The following is a 22,390-nucleotide window of genomic DNA, read 5'->3' on the forward strand; positions in this document are numbered from 1 at the left end:
TAACTTCAGTACCGGACAAATTAGTTGAAACAATAGTAAAGAACAAAATTGTCAGGCACGTAGAAGAACATAAGTTGTTGGACAAAAGTCAAGACATGACTTCCCTTTACAGAAACCATGTTACTAATCCATTAGAGTTCTTTGAAGGGGTTAACAAACATGCAAACAAGGGGGATCCAGTAGATATAGTATACTTAGATTTTCAGAAAGCCTTTGACAAGGTCCCTCACCAAAGGCTCTTGTGTAAATTACGTTGTCATGGGATAAGAGGGAAGGTCCTTTCATGGATTGAGAACTGGTTCAAAGACAGGAAACAAAGGATAGGAATAAATGGTAAATTTTCGGAATGGAGAGGGGTAACTAGTGGTGTCCACCAAGGGTCAGTCCTGGGACCAATCCTGTTCAACTTATTCATAAATGATCTGGAGAAAGGGGTAAATAGTGAGGTGGCAAAGTTTGTGGATGATACTAAACTGTTTAAGATAGTCAAGACCAAAGCAGACTGTGAAGAACTCCAAAAAGATCTCATCAAACTGAGTGATTGGGCAACAAAATGGCAAATGAAATTTAATGTGGATATGTGTAAAGTAATGCACATTGGAAAAAATAACCCCAACTATATGTACAATATGATGGGGGCTAATTTGGCTATGACAAGTCAGGAAAGAGATCTTGGAGTTATCGTGGATAGTTCGCTGAAAACTTCCACACAGTGTGCAGCGGCGGTCAAAAAGGGAAATAGGATGTTAGTAATTATTAAGAAAGGGATAGAAAATAACACAGAGAATATCTTACTGCCCTCCCCCCCCCCCCGTATAAAACTATGGCATGCCCACATCTTGAATACTGTGTACAGATGTGGTCTCCTCACCTCAAAAAAGATATTTTGGCCTTGGAAAGGGTTCAGAGAAGGGCAACTAAAATGATTAGGGGTTTGGAACGGGTACCATATGAAGAGAGGTTAAAGCGACTGGGACTTTTCAGTTTAGAAAAGAGGAGGCTGAGGGGGGATATGATAGAGGTATGTATATAAAATCATTAGTGGTGTGGAGAGGGCGGATAAAGACAAGTTATTTATTAGTTCCCATGACAGAAGAACTAGAGGACACCAAATGAAATTAATGGGTAGCAAGTTTAAAACTAATAAGTGAAAGGTCTTCTTCACACAGCGCATAGTCAACCTGTGGAACTCCTTGCCAGAGGAGGCTGTGAAGGCTAGACCTATAATAGAGTTTAAAGAGACGCTAGATAATTTCATGGAGGTTAGGTCCATAAAAGGCTATTAGCCAGGGGATAGAAATGGTGTCCCTGGCCTCTGTTTGTCAGAGGCTGGAGATGGATGGCACGAGACAAATCGCTTGATCATGGTCTTCGGTCCACCCAGTCCGGCGCACCTGGTGCTGGCCACTGTCAGCAGACAGGCTACAGGGCTAGATGGACCTTTGGTCTGACCCAGTATGGCCATTCTTATGTTCTGCAACCTTTCTACAGTAGTCCTGCTCCTCTCTCTTTTTCCTAAATCTTCTCATGCCCTCCTCCCAAAATACATTCTGCATCCCCCCCAGGCAGGTACAGTCCTCAGTTTGAGAACCTCTGCTTTAAGTCAGGAGTGTCAAACTCTTCCTATTAAGAAGGCTGAGCTGCATTACTAATGACAGCCTAGGAGCCAGGGTAAACTTTTAGGACTAACTACTACTCTTAATCCAAAGTGCCATTGGTATCAGTGGAAGGTTTGCACAGCGATAAAAGGTAGAATATGAACAAAGTATCAACTTTTAGTTATTTGCTTTGTAAATTAATTCATCTCAAAACCACTCCCTGAGAAAATATGCTCCTCTTTAGGGCCGTTACTTTTTCTGCTCTATCCTCTTTTTTCCCCATTTCTACTCCTCTTCACTCCTGGAGGCTCTCCCTCCTTTCTTCCTCTCTGCAGCAACTCCCACTTCATCAGCTAATATGTCCTCTAATAAAATAGCTAGTGGTGACATTTAAAGTAGTCTCAATATTTAGAAGTAATTCACTACTGAGAACAAGGCACAAGGTAGGAGGAGGCGTTCACACTAAATAGCATGTTTCCTGGTTGCCTATTTGCTGAGTTAGGAAGACAACATGGCTTTGGTTTACACTCTGTTCACGTTTGGAATGTTATCTTCCCAGCCATGAGGTTCTGCAACACATCCACCCACAACGTGAGCCACAAATCCATGAAGTGATTAGGATCTTACTCTACTCTTAAGGCTATTGCCTTCTGTCATTTTATATCTGGGCTGTTGATTTTTGGCCTCTGGGTAGATTTTACCTTTTAGTAGGAGCGAGTCTCTTCTCTTTACCTGTAGCTCCCACATCTACAATCTCTCCCAGCAGCCTTTTCTCTGTCCTCTTCTGGGTGTGATGCCCTGCCATTTTGGGGCAATTTTTAGACGTTCTTCACAGCTGAATGTACACCCAAGAGACTCCCAACAAAGACGCTGAAAGGCACTGGGCTGGGTTTTGAGCCAACCCCCCAAAACCCTATCCTGATAGCAGAGAGCTTCGCAGAGAGGTTTGGGTGCAAAACGTTTGTCCTCGAAGCCTCAACAATAGTGGATTCCTCTCACCTGAGATTTCTTTTTGTGTATGTGAATATCCCCTCCATCTGAGCGAGTACACACAGCACAGGTGACCACATAGTCCAGCTGAAACAGATGACAGAAGCATCAACAGTTGGGGAGGGAGGGAGGAAGGAGGTAAGGAAACAGATACTCAGAACTTAGTATTAGCATGCAAAACAGAAAACACGTTACAGTCACAGTTTTCATCTATCTGGCCTTGTCTACACTGGCATGGTTTGTCACCAAAAACTGCTTTTTGGCAACAAAACAGTGAGAACATTTACACTGTAATGTGAGTTGTTGGGGAAAAAATTCATTTTGTTGACAGTAAACTTCCACCCCTGTGAGAGACTTTTTTCTTTTTCCCCTCCCTTTATTGTCGACAAAGAGTCAGTGTGGATGCTGCTGTTTGTTTTATCGAGAGAACTGGCTTCTGCCAGTATCCCACAGTGCCCACCCTAAAGGCTACAGTTTTTTGTGATCTCTGTTGCCTGCCGCACATGCAACCCTCCCCCTTTCAAAGCTCCAGGAAGTAGCCAACAGCTGAGTGAGTGCTCCCTTTGGGGAAGAAGCAAAGAACAAATCACTGGAATGCTCCTGTTCTGCCCTGCTAGGAACACAATAGCAGGCCGGCTACTGCTGCAGAGGGAGGGCTGGAGAGACTGCTGTGCTGCTTTGACATTCCTTAGCACAGAAAGCTCACAGAACAATGAGGGAATCCCAAGAAGTGCAGGGATCAGCTCTGCCTTCCCACAACACTGCACTGTGGGATGTTTAAATGTCAACAATAGGAGGCAGAAAAACCGTTTTGAGCGTTTTTCACTTTTGGTGACTTTTGCATGTCAACAGAACTTTTGTCACCCAACCTTCCCAGTGCTGACATAGCCTCTGTCTTGTTTCAAAGAAAAATAGGTTTGCATTCCAATTTCTTTTCTGCCCCAGCTCAATGTTGTTTTATTTATAGCCAAGATGTACTTATTCTGACCATTACTTCAATCTCTAATAGCTCTGCAGAGACCTTTATTGTTGTTGTTATTTATAGTCAACTCCGGATGCGGGTGTAGGAATCCCACAATCATTCTATTCAGAAGTAAGTTCAGGGGTTGGCTGGAGAAGGAGTGTGCCAAATGTAGAAGTTAGTTTAAGGATAAACTGGATGAAATTGATTCCGTGGGCATGGAAATAAATAGAAATGTTAATTAGGAAAGGGCAACACCCAGGAAATATCCCTAGTCATGAAGCACCCTACCATGTAATCTGAGTAAATTTGGAACAAACATTTCCCAGCTGTGAGTATAATCTCAGAATCTCTGGCTTACAGTGAAATTATGCTATTGTATTCTACATTAAAAAAATTGTGAAAATTGCTCTCTGAAAAGCATCTTTAGAATTAGCCTGTTGGATAGTAAAAGAGGAAAAATGGAGAGAGAAAGAGAGAGAGAGGGAAGATCTCCCATTGTGAGATTGTAATCAATAAAAACTAGTGTAGATCTAGAATGATTATAATAAAAATAATTATCCCAAAAACTCCATATAATGTGTATTAACTAAACAATTCACGTGTTATTCTGAAAAAGAAAACAAACAATCTGTACTACTTCCAGATGTCTCCAAATAAGAAATAGCTTGCTAAACTTTTGATGCCAGTAGCTAGCAAATCAATAGAAATGTAGAAATGCTATTAGCAGGAACTCAGAACATTTTTTAATTACATCAACATTAAAAAAAGCCTTCATTAAGATTTGAAAACAGTCTTATCATATCACTAGATGAAGCTCACCTATTTTCTCATTTGGTTACAAAACTCAGCACATATTCGTTGAACATTGGAGGATTTACGGTTTTTAGATGGGAATCGTAGCTATGGAAATGTACATAAAATGTACATTCGCTCCAACCCAGAGAATCAAGATGAAACATGAGTTGTTTTTTTCCCTTCCCTGAATTGCTGAAACACCTCAAGCTATACTGTAGGTAAGAGCTGGCTTTGAAATCCCTGTTACCATGATTAGTCTGTCAGACTAAAGTGAGCATCAGAAATGGAAGAGGTTCGTGTCACCTTCTGCAGGATGAGGTTCAGATAGACGCTCTCCTCCCAATCGATGTCTGGGTCACCCAGGCCAGGAAGCTTCTTGGAATCCCTACGATAAACTTCAACTTCAACCTGCTGATAGAGGACAAGACATCCGGGGTAAACATGATATACAAACACCCGTGTGTGTGCATTTTTGCACTGCACTTGGAACCTCTGCTTTGAAATGTGCTGCCACTTCTGCCAGAGCCTGGATTTGTTCCCTGAAATGTCATCTCTTACAAACTTTTTCTGGTGTAGCAGGTAAGGGATGAATGTAGAATAGAAAATACACCCAAGTACTATTTTCTATATTTTTATAGTTTTCAGAATTGGGGAGGGCTTTTAGTTTTGGATATTCATCTCATTTATTCAAGTAAAGTCTAGAGTTTATGCTAGTCATTTTAACCAAGCACATATATAAAATACTCACATAAAAGGGACAGGATAATGTCACCTTGTAAGTGAAAGATGGTGGCAGATAATGCATAATTTAATCTAATGGTGGTTATCTGGAATGATGGGGGAAAGAACAAGAATCTTAAATTAAAAGCATCTGAGAAACCTTCATTTCAAAGGATTTGAAAGTGCTTTATAAAGGAATCACTTCACCTACTAGTGAAACATCTTTTGGATAGAAATTCTGTAGAGCTCACAGTAATTCTGCATAGCAGTGTAGGTGAGGAAGCAAAGAAGGATGCGTGTGCATTTGCTTTCACAAGGGAAACTTAGACTATCATTGCACAAACTAGAATTTAGCCAGCACACCCCTCTTTTTTCCCCCCATGAAAAAAGTGCTAGGTTACCTGTACTGATGACATTACTTGCAATGGGGTTTTTCCATCTTATCCAGAGATGAGAGGGTCCAGCACAGTCTCACCTAACACCTACCTGTTTGGGACACTGACTCTGAGGGGGTGAGGGGGGAGAAATGGAGTATCTACCACATCACTAACACTACTTCTTATAATCCTTCCGTTTTCCTTAGAGGTTTCCCATCAAGTACTGACTCTGCTTCCCTTTAGGTAATATGAACTCAAACAACAAAGCCTGCACCAGTGAAAGGACAGATGACAATGATAAAAAATGGCCTAGATAGGAATCTTACAGCCTAAATAGTGCACATGTATTATTTATAAAAGGACTGAGTTTGGCACAATACCAATATACAGAATGCGCCATGTAGCTGGATCTATTAGTATATATTAAAATAATACTTTGAAGGAGAACCTGACCAATAGACCTAAATACACACAATATCTCTAAAGACATCTGTTATGTTAATGTATTGATATGTTTGCATCCTATCTATTATTTGACAGAACACCAGAATAGCTAAAAAGAATCTATTCCTTACCACAAAACAGTGTCAGAAAATGCCAGACAGCATAACATAGCTAAGAAACATCCACTCATGCACCTTCATTTTGTTTTCACTGGGGCAAGAGGAGAGCTACTGAGTTTAGAAAATAAAGCTAGCTAGCTAGATAAATAAGTACATACATAATTTTTTAAAAAAAAACCAGGAGAATAAAACTACAAGAAACAAGCCCCACAGGAAATACAATGCAGCACTGTGTTAATTCTATACATAATTCAAATCCTCCAAAAAGAACAAATGCTAGAATAAATGCAGACATGTACAGAAGAAAGAAAATGAGGGAGCACAGTGTTTCAGAGCAGGTAGCAAAAACAGTCCTAAGAGAGGAAGCATTACCCAGATCTTGGTTCTACTCACAGCTCTACAATGACCTTGTCTACACAGGGACATTTAGAACTATGTAGACAAGCCATGACTAGCTACAGACCATCAGAAAATAGCTGGGGAGAGAGAAGGCAGTGGGGCAAGAGACATATGGAATAAGGCGTAGTTTGGGATAGTATTCATAAACAGTTCAGCAAATCAGATTCTGGTTCTCTTCTGGACACTTAAGGGGGATTGCAGGTCTCTTCAGCGGTTACATCATTCCTTGGTTTACTCAGTCAGCTCCAAAAACAAAGAAACCATAATAAAAGAGTGAGGGGAGGCAAGGCAAATCCCTTCCCAGGTCAACTCCCTGTCAAAAGCAGAATTATTCCTTATTGTAAATTTATTATGTGATTTGTCCAGACTAGTTTTTAAATGTGCCAACCAATAGCATTATCATCATGTCCACTATTCCACAGCTTAATCTCACTCACAGAACGAAGATTTCCTAATAATTATCCGAAATGTTTCCTTTATTATTTTCCCCCCATTACTAACACTTATAACGTCTCATACTATTCTCAATAATTCTGATTTATCTTTTTTTCAAAAGACTGGTCAAATATTTGAGAATTTAGGTCTTCCACATCTTAGCTATTATTTTACCAAACTAGACACATTTCATTCCTTCCACTATCCTTTCCTTGTATGCTGATCTCTCCAGCTGCTTGTATTATTCTTTCATTTTACCAGTCTCTCCTAGGAATGAGGTGTCCAGAAGTCAATGCTGTATTTCAGATGCAACCGTTCCATCACTGAGTGCAGAGAAAGTGTTCTGGATCAATAATGTGATGCTTCTAAATATGGAGTCAGAAATTGGTGTCCAACTTTGCTTTGGTCTTGTATGCCATTTGATGGCAATGCAGCCAATGTGTTTAAATGCCCAAAGTTACCCACCCCCATCCATAGATAGGTATCCATATAAGCTTCCTGATTTGTGCTGAGTACACAATGCTAGATGCCACAGGCTGTTGGCATACATTGTTACTTTGTATCTTTTAGACTGAAAAGTCCTAGATTTAGGATTTTCCTGCCCATTTTTGTTGCATTACTTTTTTTGAAGAGTGTAGGGAGGGACACAAGGAAGCTGGTTATACTCTCCAAGGTAAGAAGTCTTTTAGCTGACTTCACAATATTATCATGTTTCACAAAATGCAGGCCCTGATCCAGCAATGCAATTAAGCAGGTGTTTAATTTTAAGCACACATTCAATCAGTGTTTACAATAGGCTGAAAAAAGTGTGTGTGAGGAGGAGATGGAGGGGGGCGGGAGAGATCTACCAACCTGGGAGCAGCAATTTTGTAAGACAAGGCTTCAAGTGAATCTCCCAGTGATCCACACCCATTGCATTGCTCCTCTTTCGCCCCTCTCCCCACCATACACACTTTAAGCACTATGTGCAGACCTGCAGAAGTCAATATTCTTTGCTGAATGGGTTGTGTGTGTCTGTAAACACATCTTTCCCCCATTAAGTAGCTTCCTGTGTAGCATAGTACCACTGCATGAATCAGCACTCAGTCAAAAAGTAAAGAGTTGTTTCACAGTCCATAGACAAACACACCCACAGATCCATAACAAACCCAATGGAAGCAATTGTTCTCCAAAATACATCATGCCTTCATCTCACTAGCTGTTTAGCACAATTAAGATTCATTCAATGTGGTACTTACGTATCAGATTCAGGAAGCATCAGTGTGCGTTATTTTACACACCGTGATGTATACAGCTATAGAAGCAGGCCATGAAGAACATTAGATGTTACCAGTCTTTAATCTATTGCAGAGCCAGATATTTCATTTACAAGAATGAAAAAAAGACCGCTTAAAAAAATGTATGGAGATATCTAAGTAAAACAAACACGTGCTGCTAAATGCTGATGGTACATTCCAAGCACTGCCAAACATGCTTTGTGGATACACCGTATTTTCCGGCGTATAAGGCTACTGGGCGTATAAGACGACCCCCTAATTTTTTAGTTAAAAGATAGGTTTTCGTCTTATACCCCAGCGCCCCTCCACCTCTGCCAGAGCAAAGCCTCAGAAGCGCGGAACCCCTCCACCGCTTCGGCTTTGCTCCCAATGCCTCTGGTCTGCTGGGGACCGTCTCCAGCAGACCAGGGACACCGGGAGCAAAGCCTCTGAGGACGCCCCGGCAGCAGGACAGCCCCGGCGCACCTGGGCTGCCCCGCCGCCGGAGCCCCTCCACGGCTTTGCAAAGCCGCGGAGGGGCTCGGGCGGCGGGGCAGCCCAGACACACCTGGGCTGCCCCGCCGCCTGTATACCCGGCGTGTAAGACAACCCCCGATTTTTGGGGGATGTTTTTTAGCATCAAAAGTCGTCTTATATGCCGGAAAATATGGTAACTAGAGTGGTCTTCACTCCAAATCGGAGCAGAACATTACACACACATCCCTTTGCTTTTGTCCATAACTCCTTGGTTTTCTTATTTTGTATACATTTCTTGCAAGTAACTGAAAACACATGGCTTGAATTTGTTCTCAGAACGAATATAGCCCAACTATTTTAATGGATCATCATACCTAGGCAGGCCATTTGTCCTGTTATCAGCCAGAAAGTCCCACTTTTCTAAGGTTTGTCCCCAACCCGCTACCTGGACAAAACCAGACATGGCTTTGTCCAGTACTGGAAGGGGGTGAGGTTACATTGTGAAGAGCACTTCACCCTGATGGCATAACTTTGCACATCTCATGTGTGAAAGGTAATACCAGGAGGGGCAGGTTTATTTTATTCCCAGAAGTACCTGAATGTCCAATATTCTGAGGATGCACAAATGGCCAGTCTAATCACACTGCCTTGTAACTAAGGATATCAATATTATTGTTCATCTATACAAATAAATTCAAGAGGCAACAGTCATGCAAAGTCATAATGAGCACTTGAAATGTGTTGAAAAATAAAATGGAGAGAAAACAGAAACATCTCCTAAGGCTTCATAAGCATGTAAATGTTTCTTCTGTAAACAAAGGAACTGTTTTCTAGAGGGCATGTATTCTTGATAAGCATGGCAAGATTAGAATAGAATAGATTAGATAAAACAGACTTATGTACGATTTCTCACCTGAAAAAAGATATTGGGTTGTTTGCATCCTTCATTCAGCCAATAGATTATCTTTCCTAATCCCAATGTATCCTCTTTACCTCATCTATAAAAACTACAGATGAATACATACAAAGGTTGTATATTAGCTGATATTATATATGCAGTTACTCTGGATTAGCTGTCTAATTGTATTCCATTGTTGCATCTGTCACACTTTAAAAAACATCTAAATAATGACTTTGGTGATATTTAAATCAGAAACTTTTGCTTATGCATTTCTACATCTTGTTATTTTTCGTCATCCTGTGTTCAGAAAACAGGTCTTCTTACATTCTTTATAAATAAGTTTGCATGGAAGGTACTAGACTCCTCCATCATTTTCTCCTCCCAGTGGAAACAAACTACAAGGCCTCAAATTTTGAGTAGCTTCTAAGCCTAAGACTAAAAAGGGTAACAATGAAAATACTTCTGTACATGATGTATTCTCACCACCAGTCATCCTACTGAAGTCAGTAGGACTATCCATGTTAGTAAAGCTATGTTCATGCTTAAGGATTTGAAGGATAAGGGCTTTAATTTAACTTTTTTTTGGTTCGGAGCAGTTCTGTAAGATTCAAATTCCAAAAACCCTACTAATAATGGCATTAAAAGAAAGTGGGGATGTTTACAATTTGTCTGATTATAAATTTCAAAATAAAAGTTGCAACAGCACAAATTTTCAAAATTATTTTGCAAAATGTCAAGCTGATTTTACATCACTGTTTTTTTTTTAAAAGTGATTTAATTGCCTTGATGCAGATGTTTCCATCCTGATTTGAACATATCCCACATCTTTCAGCAGGCAGTAGGACTAATTGAATAGATAAATTGGGTTGGGCAAGTTTGGAGTCTTGGAGAGGGAGTGTTTTGTGTGAGGAAATGTTTGAGAAGATTATTCATGGAGATTCCCCTCTCTCAGCCTCTCTGGGTGAAGTGAGAAGAAGCTGTAAGATGCAGAAAAGCGGTCTTCAAAATGACTAGGACCATGAGGCTGTGCCTGGAGATACTGAACTCCTGCAATGACTCTAATGCCTCCCTCAGCACACAGTCACATGGCTACACAAAGACTACTTTGGGAGGAACTTTCCCCTCACATTACATTACAAACAGTCCACATTCACGTAATTAAAAGACGGTATAATTCTCACACACAAGACTACTGAATTAAGATTAGACAGGCATTTCTAACTTCTGTGAGAGTGTATAATTTCCTACATTTATAAAAGTTAACAAAATTGCATCTCTCAGATCATCAGCAGGTTTGGAAACGTTAGATACAACCCACAGACTTCTGCGGCTCCAGCTGCCGGGGAAACTGATAACAGTAGCAGAGTCTCATCCCCTAGAGGGGTATGAGACACACATGGCCAGTGGGTTTCACAGCTGTTCGCTGACAACAGTGAGACTCACAAACCTCCATTTCAGGCTGTGTAGGGTGCATGATTGAATGGCTACAGGCTCTTCCATCCATTTCCTCTGAGCTTGAGTCCTTTAGTCCTTGCCCCTTCTTCTGCAGCCTGTCCTTGCCCCATTCACTTCACCTAGCCAATCCCAGTTTCTACTCCTCAGGCTTTTCATCCCAGTTCCAATCTCTCCATTAGGACTCCCCGACCCAGGCCCAATTCTCCCCCAGCTGCTCCCTATCTCCTGGTCAAACCAGTGCGAGCCTTGTCTATCCTTCCAACTTACAATTTCCTTTGTATTACCTCTCCTGCATCAAACACCCTGCCCCTATGTACTCTCCCACCTCCCAAGTCCAGACAGCTCTTCTCCCTTCATGTCAGGCAGCTTCTGCCTCCACATGGCCTGGGCTTCAGCAGGGAGGGAATTGAGAGCATAGAAGATAAAGGTTTGCTGCTCTCAGTTCTGGTACCCAGCTCCTTACACGGAACCCTAGAACTGCAGCTACAGGGGAATGCTGTAGAATGCTTAATGCAGCGAGAATCTTCGGGGAAATTTAGCTGCAAAAACCCGAGAATGTGTGACTTGCGATTTTTCAGAGGGTTACAACTTTAATTTGATTGAACGTTCAGAGGTATGGCAAAAGGCACACATCAGATACACAAGCCATTTTGCACTGCCAAAGTTGAAGTCTTTGTTCCAAAGCATGGGAGGGTCAGTGAAGTTTTTTAAAATGGGGGTTATCATATGGACAAAACAGATTTTTCACTACCCTCACCCTCAGAAAAGATTCAGTTCTAGACAGATAATCAGCACGGAAAAATTCAGCCCAAATTGTTGAAGTTTAGCAAAACTAAAAAGTAACTTAAAACAGTATCTTATAATGAGAAGTGTCCAGCAACCTTAATGCTAGGAGTACTAAAAGCCCTGACTACAATATTTATCCAGACTGAATTTACAAAGGAACTGTTATACTTATCAGCACACCACTCTACCATTCTACAAAAGCTACCATTCTACAAAAGCTGAAAAATACAAACATCCTATATGTGACACAGGTTTTTATTTCAAAAGTACCTGACATTTTTATTTTCACTGGAATTCTTAAAAAAAAAAATACATTCCCCCAGGCAAAGTAAAAACCCAACTCTCTCTTCTCACACACCCTCTTAATCATTTACAAATCTGCACCTGATGCTCCTGGAATGCAGTCTGGAGCCCACATACAAGGCGGCACGGTTTCCAGTAGCTATGGCAACTAGACTCTTGGCTCTAAAGCGCTCCTAAGGTTCCATGCACGTAGCAATTGTGAACTGGCTTGTGTAATGGGCAAAGATCAGCCATCACAAAAACAACAAAACCAAAATCAATTTTGTTTTATTTCTATGGATATTAATTACCTAGCCTTTTTCCCTTTTGCGATAATAAAGCTACAGCTAACTAAAAATTGTCTGTAGGGTAGCTTGTGTTCCCAGGATTTTTCATACTCTGATAAACCAAAATGGCTAAAAGCTAACTATGTGGTGTATCCTCAGCATGGTGCTGTGGCTCCTTCAAGAATCCCAAAGGGGAAAAGAAGAATGAATGAGTGCTGGAATTGCCTTGGCAATTTGCCAATAAGAGAAGGCCAGAATGTCCATGACCCTCCCGTAAGAACCCATATATGAGAGTCTAAAAAGAAAGGACATAGCTTTGCTCCTGAAAAACTCTTAAATGTGTGCTTAACCTTGCATTTACATCAGTGGGATTGCATATATACATCTGAACTTAAACATGTGTAAAAGTTTATGGTAGCAGAACCATAAGATCTTTCACCACAATCTTTGATGATGCTTTAAAGAAGATATTCATCTCATATACACCAATCCCAATCCATCACAACTTAGTCAGGGCAATGGTACTCAGAAATGGCCACCAGAAAAGAGACTTGTTGAATTAAAAAAGGCACAATAACCCACTTAGACTCATCTGTTCTAAACTAGGAGATCTACTACTCGGTACTACACACAGAGGTGGTGAGTTCTACATCCTACAAGAGCAGGCACTACACATATCTATCTTACCTCTAGGGACCACTTCAGTTCTAATTTACTTTGACAATGATGTATCATACTGCTAAACCTAGTGTAAAGCATGCTCACAAGTGCTGCTCTCCTCCACCTCCCACATGTCCTCTGCAACCCACAAAAATCTCCCCAAACCACTCTTCTCCTCAGTGCTAATCGCTTCCTCAGAACGAATGGTCTAGTGGATCCACAGTGCAGTCCAATAGCCGAAGTCATTATCTAGAGTGCTGGTAGTTTCCTTGGTCACAGAATGGTAAATCACTAGAATTACAGATGCACATCTAAAAATAGAAGATGCATGGCAGCGTCTTCATCCCTCCTCTTGCATACATGTATAAAATCTTCAGTGGGACCTACTTCTGATGTAAGAGGATACAGAATGTGTTTACAAGCATCAGAGTCTGGGTCTGTATAAGATGGACAAGCTACCATTTTACAGAATTGAGAAATGCTCAGCAGAAGTTATTGTAATAATATGAAAGGGTCAAGCCCAACTTTCTGGTGGGAGGAGACATCCCACCTGTATGTGAGACCACCACATAACCATATCACACAGGGTTAGGTGAGCATCTCATGGAACTGATATTGCCTTTTTTAGGGAATGCATTCCTTGCGTGGCCCTTCTAAAACCATGCCCAATTTCTAACTCTCCAGAGTGTGGATTTCAGTAGGATTAGAGTAGCCTGTGTTTTTAAATTGTAGTAGAACTTTTGGCACACCTTAACCCATGTACTTATGTAGAAATATGTAATGCGGCCTAGGGTTATTAGTATGACAGCAATAGACAAGCTACAATGTGAGGGTATTCAAAAACAAACAGAAGTTTGAAAGGAGGAAAAATAATGTTGAGCCAGACTGTACTTGATGTAACACAAAATTTATGGATTCATAGATTAAAAATCTAAAAAGGCCACTGTAATAATCTGTTTTGACTACCTTTAAAACATAGGCCACAACTTCCCAAAGTAATTCCTACCACAGGTCTTTAAAAAAAACAAAAACGCAATTTTGATTATTTTAAAATCATTAGCGATGGAGAACCCATCACAATCCTCCACATGTTGTAGGTTAATTATGTCCATTGTTAAAAGTTTACACCTTATTTCCAGTTTTTATCTAGTCACACTCCAGCCATTGGATCAAGTTATACCCATGGTGTCCAACCATTTCCGAAGTGAACTAGCCACACTTATCTGGCCGAATAGCTACATTGGTCAAGCCAAACAGCCACACTAAACCAACCAAAAAGCTACATGTGGCTAGTGACCACAGTGTTATACCTTTCCCTGCTAGACTGAACAGCCCATTAAATATTTGTTCCCTATTTAGGTACTTAAGGACTGTAATCGAGCAAAGATATTTTTAATGAATCCGTTAAACTCAGGGGTCATACACTATACAGTCTCTATTTTTAAGAAGTTGGGGGAAGTGATCTGGGAAATTATAGGCCTGATAGTTTGTCCTCAATTCTATGCAGGGAATTGGAACAAATTTTGAAAGAAAAAGTAGTTAAAGACATAGAGGTCATTGAGATAAAATACAGCATGGGTCTACAAAAGACAGTTCCCGCCAGATCAACCTGATGATCTTTGAGAAGAGAATGGATTTTTTAGACAGAGGAAATGCAGTAAATCCAATCTACCTGCATTTCAGTAAGGCATTTGATACAGTTCCACATGGGAAATTATTAGTGAAACTGGAAAAGATGGGAGATTAATAGGGGAATTGAAAGGTGGATAGGAAACTGGCTAAAGGGGAGATTATAATGGATCATACTGAAAGGTAAACTGTCAGGCTCGAGGAACGTTACAAGCAGAGCTTCTCAGGGATACATTTTGGGACCAATCTTATTTAACATTTACATTAATAATATTGGCAACGAAAGTAAGTGTGCGCTAATAAAATGTGCAGATGACACAAAGTTGGAAAGCATTGCTTATATGGAGTACTGGAATATCAGACAAGAAGATCTAGATGACCTTGAAAATGGGAAAAATAGAAACTGGATGGATTTGATAATGCAAAATACACTTGGGGCATAAAAACAAGGATTTTTTTTATATGACATGGGGACATATCAGTTGGAAGCAACACAGGAGGAAAAAGACCTGGGTATATTGGTTGACACCAGGAGGACTATGAGCTGCCAAAGTGATGCAGCCATTAAAGAGCCTAATGCAATCGTAGGATGCATCAGGCAACGTATTTCCAGTAGAGACAGGAAAATGTTGGTACCATTATACAGGGCACTAGTGAGACTTCATTTGGAATACCATGCGCAGTCCTGGTCTCCCATTTTTCAAAACGAGGAATTTGAACCCTGGTGCAGAGATGGGCTATTAGGGTGATGAAAGGAATAGAAAACCTACTTTGAGGATGAGAGAAGACACATAGCTTCCATTGTTTAACTTAACCACACAGTCTGAGGGGAGATAGGATTGCTCTCTCTAAATACATGAGTGGGATAAATACCAGGATGGAGAAGAATTTAGGTGACGCACCAATGTTAACACAAAAACAAATAGGCATAAACTAGCCATCAACAAGTTTAGCCTTGAAATTACACAACTGTTTCTAACTACCAGAGGAGTGATGTTCTGGAAAAGCTTTCCAAGAGGAGCAGAGAGGGCAAAAAACTTAACTGGTTTCAAGACTGAGCTTGATACCTTTGTGAACTGGTATGATGGGACTGTCTAGAATAGCACATGGCCCATCGGTGACAGCTAGTAGTAAATATTCTCACTGGCCAAAGATGTGACAACTTAATGGGGAAGGCTCTGATTTACTATAGAGAATTGTTTCCAGGTCTCTGGTTGGTGAGTTTTGCCCACATTCTTAGGGTCTAACTGCACATCATATTTGGGGCCAGGAAATATTTTTTCCCACAAGATCCTATTGGCAGTGACCCTGGGAGGTTTTTGCCTTCCTTGACAACTTGCATGTTTAAACAGTGGTGGTTTCTTTGTGAATTGGTCTTTAAATCATGATTTGTGGACTTCAGTAACTCAGTCAGAGGTGAGGAGTCTAAGACAGGAGTAGACAGGCAAGATCTGTGACCTTCAAATGTTCAGAAGGGCACAGCAGATGATCACAAGAGTCCCTTCTGACCAGAAAGTGTGCAAGCCTATGACAGAGGGAAGGTGGGTGAGGTATCTTTTATTGGACCAACTCCTATTACTTCACCCATCCCCTCTGTCTCTAATATTCTAGGACCAACGTGTAACACAGCATATACGTCTACAAGTAAGTCATGCCTGAATCTTCTCTTTGATCAACTAAACTTTAAACTGATCTCTCTATAGCTTGTTTTCTAATTCTTTAACCATTTTTGTGGCTTTTTCTGAAGCCTCTTCACAGTTTATCAATATTCTTCCTGAATTCTGGACACCGGAGCTGAATATAGTATTCTAGCAGCGGTCACGCCAACACCAAACTGAGGTAAAAGAATGTCTCTGCTTCGCATGGCAATTTCCATTTTCATGAATCTGAGGATAGCACTAGCTCTTTGGGTCACAATGTTCTACTGGGAGCTCAAGTTATGCTGGTTTTCCACCATGACTCTGAAACCTCTCTCAGAGTCCCTGCTTCCCAGAATAAAGTCCCCATCATATAAATATGACCTACAATCTTGTTCCTAAATAGTTAGGAAATTTTTCCCAAAGTCCAACCCAAAACCTCGTTTACAGCAATTTGAGTGATTGTTTCGTGACTTGTGTCACAGCCCAACCTGGCACTTTGAGTGTAAATAATGGGGGGCAGCTAGCAAAATAAAAACGATTGTCAGATCTTGTCTCTGCAGTTCCCAGACACAAAAAAGTTTTCCTGGTTTCAGTTTTCCTTGGAATCCATTGGTACTGCCACCACCAAGTGTACAAATCTCCTTTTCCAGGGAATAAATCACTTGGAATCCCTTCTGAGGACAAAACCCCCCAATCTCCTTTCCCCAGGGAGTTGGAAAAAACCAAGCAAGGACACCCTCTGAGAACAATGAACCTGTGCTCTCTCTGGTAACGTATCTGCAGCCAGACACACAAGTTTAAGGACATGAAAGATCAACCAGTACTTAAAAAAATACTTTTATTATTAAAACAAGACTATTGTTGCAAGCATGGTAAATTACTTGGTGTTAAAAACCCTGAATTGAACCAAAGGTCAGGGATTGTCCCTGGGATTACTACTTGGTTACAGGAGAGGAAAACAAAAATGAACAATTAACCATCTCAGACAATTTCCACACCCCAAACAATGAAAACAATAAATCTTATGGACTATCTAGACTTTCTCCTACTCACACATTCTGATGAACCCAGGGGATCTGTTTTGGGAAAGCTCATTACTTCCCTCTGTACCTGGAGAAGATCCCTATCTCTCTAACAAAGGAGACTGCTGCTTCTCAGTTTGAAATTCTTTACCTGCATTTCATCGGCTCAATGCCCAAAGCCCCTTCCCTCAGATGCAGAATAGCTTAAAGTTAGCTTAACCCTTTTCTCGCTCTCCAGGTAAGTTTAGGCTCTCCTTTACAGCTCCCATTCATGACAACTTATCCTCCTCATATGTCAAAAAGAACTATGTCTCTCCCTGCTCCTTGTAACAACCTTTATCAGTGATTTTATATTTTGTTCCAGATCATTAAAAAAATGTTTAATAGCACAAGGCCAAGAATGGATCTGTATGTGATGCCACTAGAAACACACACATTTGAGGATTCCCTATTTACAACATTTTGAGACCTATCAACCAGCTTTTAATTCATGTAAATTTTATATCTTTCTAATTTTTAGTCAAAGTTTCATGCAGTACCAACTTATATGCCTTACTGAAAGCTATTATAGTTTGACCAGATCTGTTTTCCAAAAAAACAGGTTGATTTGCAATAGTTATAGTACTCTCTCCTTCAATTCTTTATTAATCCAGTTTGGTATCAACTTCTCCACTATTTTGCTTAGTGGCATCAGTGTCACACTGACAAGGCCTACAATTACTCAGCCCATCCCATTCCTTCTTTTTAAATATTGGCACAATAGTTACCATTCATAGAGTCTTCTAGAATCTTCCAGTGTTCCAAGATTGACAGCACTGGGGCCGGGAGGTCAGCCCAAGAAATTCAAATTACCTGCAAGTAGACTGTGAAAGCCTCGGGACAATTTTGATATTGAACACAGGACTGATTGGTTATTCAATGTTAATCTGGATAAAAGGATACAGATGGCAAAAAAAAAAGTTTCTACAACTAAATTCCTAATAAGGATAATTGCACATAATCAAAAAATATAAATAAAGATTCATTGTATTGGGCCTTTTCTTTGCGGCCAGCTGGAGTAATCTGCTAGATTTACAATGCTATCTGCAGTCATATTGTTTCAAGTCTCCAATGTAAGATATAGAAGTCTTCATACTGGAAGATATATATAAAGTGATGGCAATAATTACAAATAAGATAGGGAAAGATGGCCTGGAAAGAATGAAAACATTTGATTGTATAAAATATTTATACTTTAAAACTATGGGAAGGCTGAATTATAAAAGATACATTGTTTATTTTGTTGTCACTTAAACAATCTGATGTACAATGATGAAGTTAGTATGGTGTAAAAAGAACGAACTGTTCTGTCAGAAGAGCATTTTGACAGTGCAGCTGCATTGTCAGCAGAACTATTATGCTTATTTCTATGGTCTGATGATTTATTGTCCAAGGAAATTAACAGGCAGCATCAATTCCACCATCTATAAGGTACACTGTAGCTTCTAGTTATCGCAGTTTACTCGTATTTAGGAGCAACACTTGACCATCTGTAGAAGCTGAGCAAATAGTTTATGTTTTCTAGTTAATTTAGGATTTTTTTTTAAATTACTAGGGGTTTTTTTTAATGTCACCAGCTGGTACCAATAAATAGGAGTTAAACTTAAGGATAATCTTTATTTGTATACACTGTACTGAATGAGAATGTTCCCTCCTAAACTGGCTAATAGCTTCCTAGAGAAGACAGTATCCATATCGAAGTGCTATGGCTGTGACTATAGAAAGGGTTCTGTGTACAAACTTGTTAAACACTGGGGGCCAGATTGAAAGTCTGAATTGCTTTAAAAGCCCAAGATTAGAAAAGGAAAGGGGGGGGGGGGGAGAAGACATTTAGCCATTTATCTCATCTGATTTTCTGCAAAACAAAGTCCGTTACCCTACAGCATATTTGCTAGTGCTTTGTCCACTCCATTTTTAAATGATCTAATTCAGTGTTTCTCAACCAGTGGTATGAGTACCTTTAGGGGTACTTGAGAAATCTGAGGGGTATGTCACCACATTTGATATTTAGAGAAAACTGAATTTTTGTTTTAAGTTTTACAGCGTTTTATTATTTTTGTATCTTTTACACCCCAAAATTTCATCACCCACCTGGCTATGATTTAAGTTGTTTAAACAAATGTGTTGCAATGGAAGAAAACAAAATTGTGTCTGAAAACTGTAGGTACTGAGGGTACTTATTTTTTTTATTGAGAAGGGGGTACTTTATAAAAAAAGGTTGAGAACACTGACCGAAGTTATGAGATTTCCACTCCTTCCCTTGGGAAACTACTCCACAAAGGTCTCAGGCTTTAAAAACACCGTCTGCTATTCAGACAATCTTCCATGGTTTAATTTCCTCTCATTGCTTTTAGTTACACTGCCTTGTAGTGCTCTAAGCAATTCCACTCTCACTCTCCAGCTTTTGCACCCTTCTGTACAGGCAGACATACTATAATCCCTTGGTTATATGCCTATATTAACACTGTTCCTTTAATACTAACACATATATCAGTTTCAATTTCTCTCTGCTTAATCTATTGAGTTGCAGTCAAAATTTAAAAGAACAGAAGAAAATCAACCTTCACAATCTCTTTTCATCTTCACCTATTTCCTTTTGAAATTTAGTTTTGTACAATTATTCCCACAACTCATGGGGACAGCAGCGCTGCTATAATTCCTCATAACACAATCATTCTCCTGTCATTTATTACTCCAGTAGAAGAGGATTTTTAATGGTGCAAGACTGAAATGTAGAGTTCAAGCAGTCTACCTTTTAGAGAGAGATGCCCTTGTTTGGGGAACAGAGTACATTTACACTGCACACTTATTTTGAAATAAGCTATTCTGGAAGAAATACTCCAAAGCAGCTTATTTTGAAATAGCACATGTAGACTACAGGGAAGCCTCAAAATTAGTCCCAGGCAGGATTTCCTAATGTGGACGTGCTACCTTAATTTAGAACCACAGGAGGCACTGAGGAGTAATTATTTTGAATGGCCCCGGGGAGGAGTTATCTCGAAATATCAGCAGTGGAGCAACCACACTACTGCTATTCTGAAATAGCCATTTTGGAATAGGTGTTATTCCTCGTGGAATGAGGTTTACAGAAGTAGGAATAAGCCTCCTGTTATTCTGAAATTATTTCGAAATAACAGAATTGCTGTGTAGATGCTCGCATTGTTAGTTTGGAATAAATACCCCACAGGAGATAATGCTGCCTGCCTGCTTCTTATTAACAAAGTCACTTGAATACAAGGTATTTACTTGCCAGATATGCTAAATATTTATATGCACTTTCACACTCAGCCACCCTTCCAGCAGACATGCTTTCATGCTAATGATGCTCATTAAAAAAAACAAGGTATTAGTTAAATTTGAGAGTGAATTTCCTGCCCAGGGAGGAGGAAAGGGAACGGTGTGTCATCTGCTCTGTTTCACCCATATTATGCCGTATATTTCATGTTACAGAAGTCTCTGATGATGACCTAGCATGTAGTTTTAAAAATGCTTTCACTATAGATTTGACAAAATGCGAAGCATCTATGAGATGTCTAAAGACAGCTACAGCACTCAACCCAAGGTTTAAGAATCTGAAGTGTCTTCCAAAATCTGAGGGGATGAGGTGTGGAGTAGTGCTTGCAGAAATCTTAAAAGAACAACACTCCAATGTGGAAACGACAGAACCCAAACCACATGCGCGCACACAAAAATCAACTTTCTGCTAGTGGCATTTGACTCCTATGATGAAAATGAACGTGCATTGGTCTGCACAGCTTTGGACCATTATTGAGTAGAACCCATCCATCAGCATGGACACGTTTTCTGGAATGGTGCTTGAAGCATGAACAGGCATCCGTCAGGTGACTTGGGCTGTGGGGCTAAAAACTGCTCAGGCAGGCACCTAGCACCTGGGATTCTGCCCAACCTCTCCGGATCTCAGAACCCAGGCTCTAACTTGTGTCCAAATGTCTACACAGCAATTTTGTAGCTTGGCTAATCAAGCCCAGCCAGTCCTGGGTCTTTAATTGGTGTGTAGGCATATCCAGAGATTTTCAGGCGTGACTAGTGATTTTTGATCCAGAACTTTTCCCTATCCCCATCCCCTCTATGCACTCTTCCTTCTACTTCTACACACTGGGTATATCTACACTGTAGCATTTTTCCAGAAAAACTACACTTACGTCCATACTGCTATTGGGTTCTTTTAACAGAAAGTCGAAAGAACAGAGGGGTTTTTCCAAAAGCAGTAAACCTCTTACTATGAGGAAGCAGACTTTTTCCGAAAAAGCTTTTTTGGAAAAAGGCATGTGTGGATACAGAAGAGGGAGTTTTCGAAGGAAGAGACCTCCAGGAAGTAACACTGGTGCCCTGGTGGCCACTCCGTCCATACTAATCACAACTTAAATGCAAGATAGCATCCAATCAATGTGGACGCTATCTTTCAAAAAAGCACATCACTTTTTCCTTGCGCTTTTGCTGAGTAGACACTCTCTTTCTAAATAAGCTTTTCTGGACAATCTCTTCTGGAAAAGCTTCTTCCGAAAGAAGCCTGCAGCCTAGATATAGCCACTCTGGGAAGTTATTTGGAGAGGAGGCTGTTCTATAGCTCAGCTGATATAATTTATAAGTGAAGCCTTGGAGGACATGCAGGACTGCAAGAAGGCCCTGTTTGAGGACCTTGTATTAATCAAAATATTATTAGGCTGAGGAAAGCCCCTTTCCTATTGCAATCTGTTTCTCACATAGAATTTTCACATCTTGCCTCCCAGCCTGATGGGCGGTAGAGAAAGAGAGATTACGTCACTGCTTTGTGGCTTTTTTTCCCTCTCATACACTTTGTATCACTAGTTAGGCCTCAGCTGGAGTACTGTGTCCAGTTCTGGGCGCCACATTTCAAGAAAGATGTGGAGAAATTGGAAAGGGTACAGAGAAGAGCGACAAGAATGATTAAAGGTTTAGAGAACATGACCTATGAAGCCAGGCTTCATGAACTGGGCTTGTTTAGTTTGGAAAAAAGAAGATTAAGGGGGGACATGATAGCGGTTTTCAAATATCTAAAAGGGTGTCACAAGGAGGAAGGAGAAAATGTGTTCCTCTTGGTTTCTAAGGACAGGACAAGGAGTAATGGGCTTA

The 22,390-nt window shown here is 40.4% G+C and overlaps 1 protein-coding gene across 2 annotated transcripts in view; it reads right to left on the reverse strand.

Moving 5' to 3' along the window:
- The window catches only part of KIAA0930 (KIAA0930 ortholog), a 144,415-nt gene that overhangs the window by 25,641 nt on the left and 96,384 nt on the right, over positions 1 to 22,390 (reverse strand). For both annotated transcript variants that reach the window (XM_075899906.2, XM_075899899.2), the window contains exons 3-4: positions 4,651 to 4,758; positions 2,598 to 2,675 (exon numbers count right to left, since the gene is read on the reverse strand). In XM_075899906.2, the coding sequence (XP_075756021.1) occupies positions 2,598 to 2,675; positions 4,651 to 4,758 (186 nt within the window). The remainder of the gene's footprint in view (positions 1 to 2,597; positions 2,676 to 4,650; positions 4,759 to 22,390) is intronic.

Source organism: Pelodiscus sinensis, chromosome 1 (assembly GCF_052426305.1).
Source record: "Pelodiscus sinensis isolate ZL-2025 chromosome 1, ASM5242630v1, whole genome shotgun sequence".
Lineage (NCBI taxonomy): Eukaryota > Metazoa > Chordata > Testudines > Trionychidae > Pelodiscus > Pelodiscus sinensis.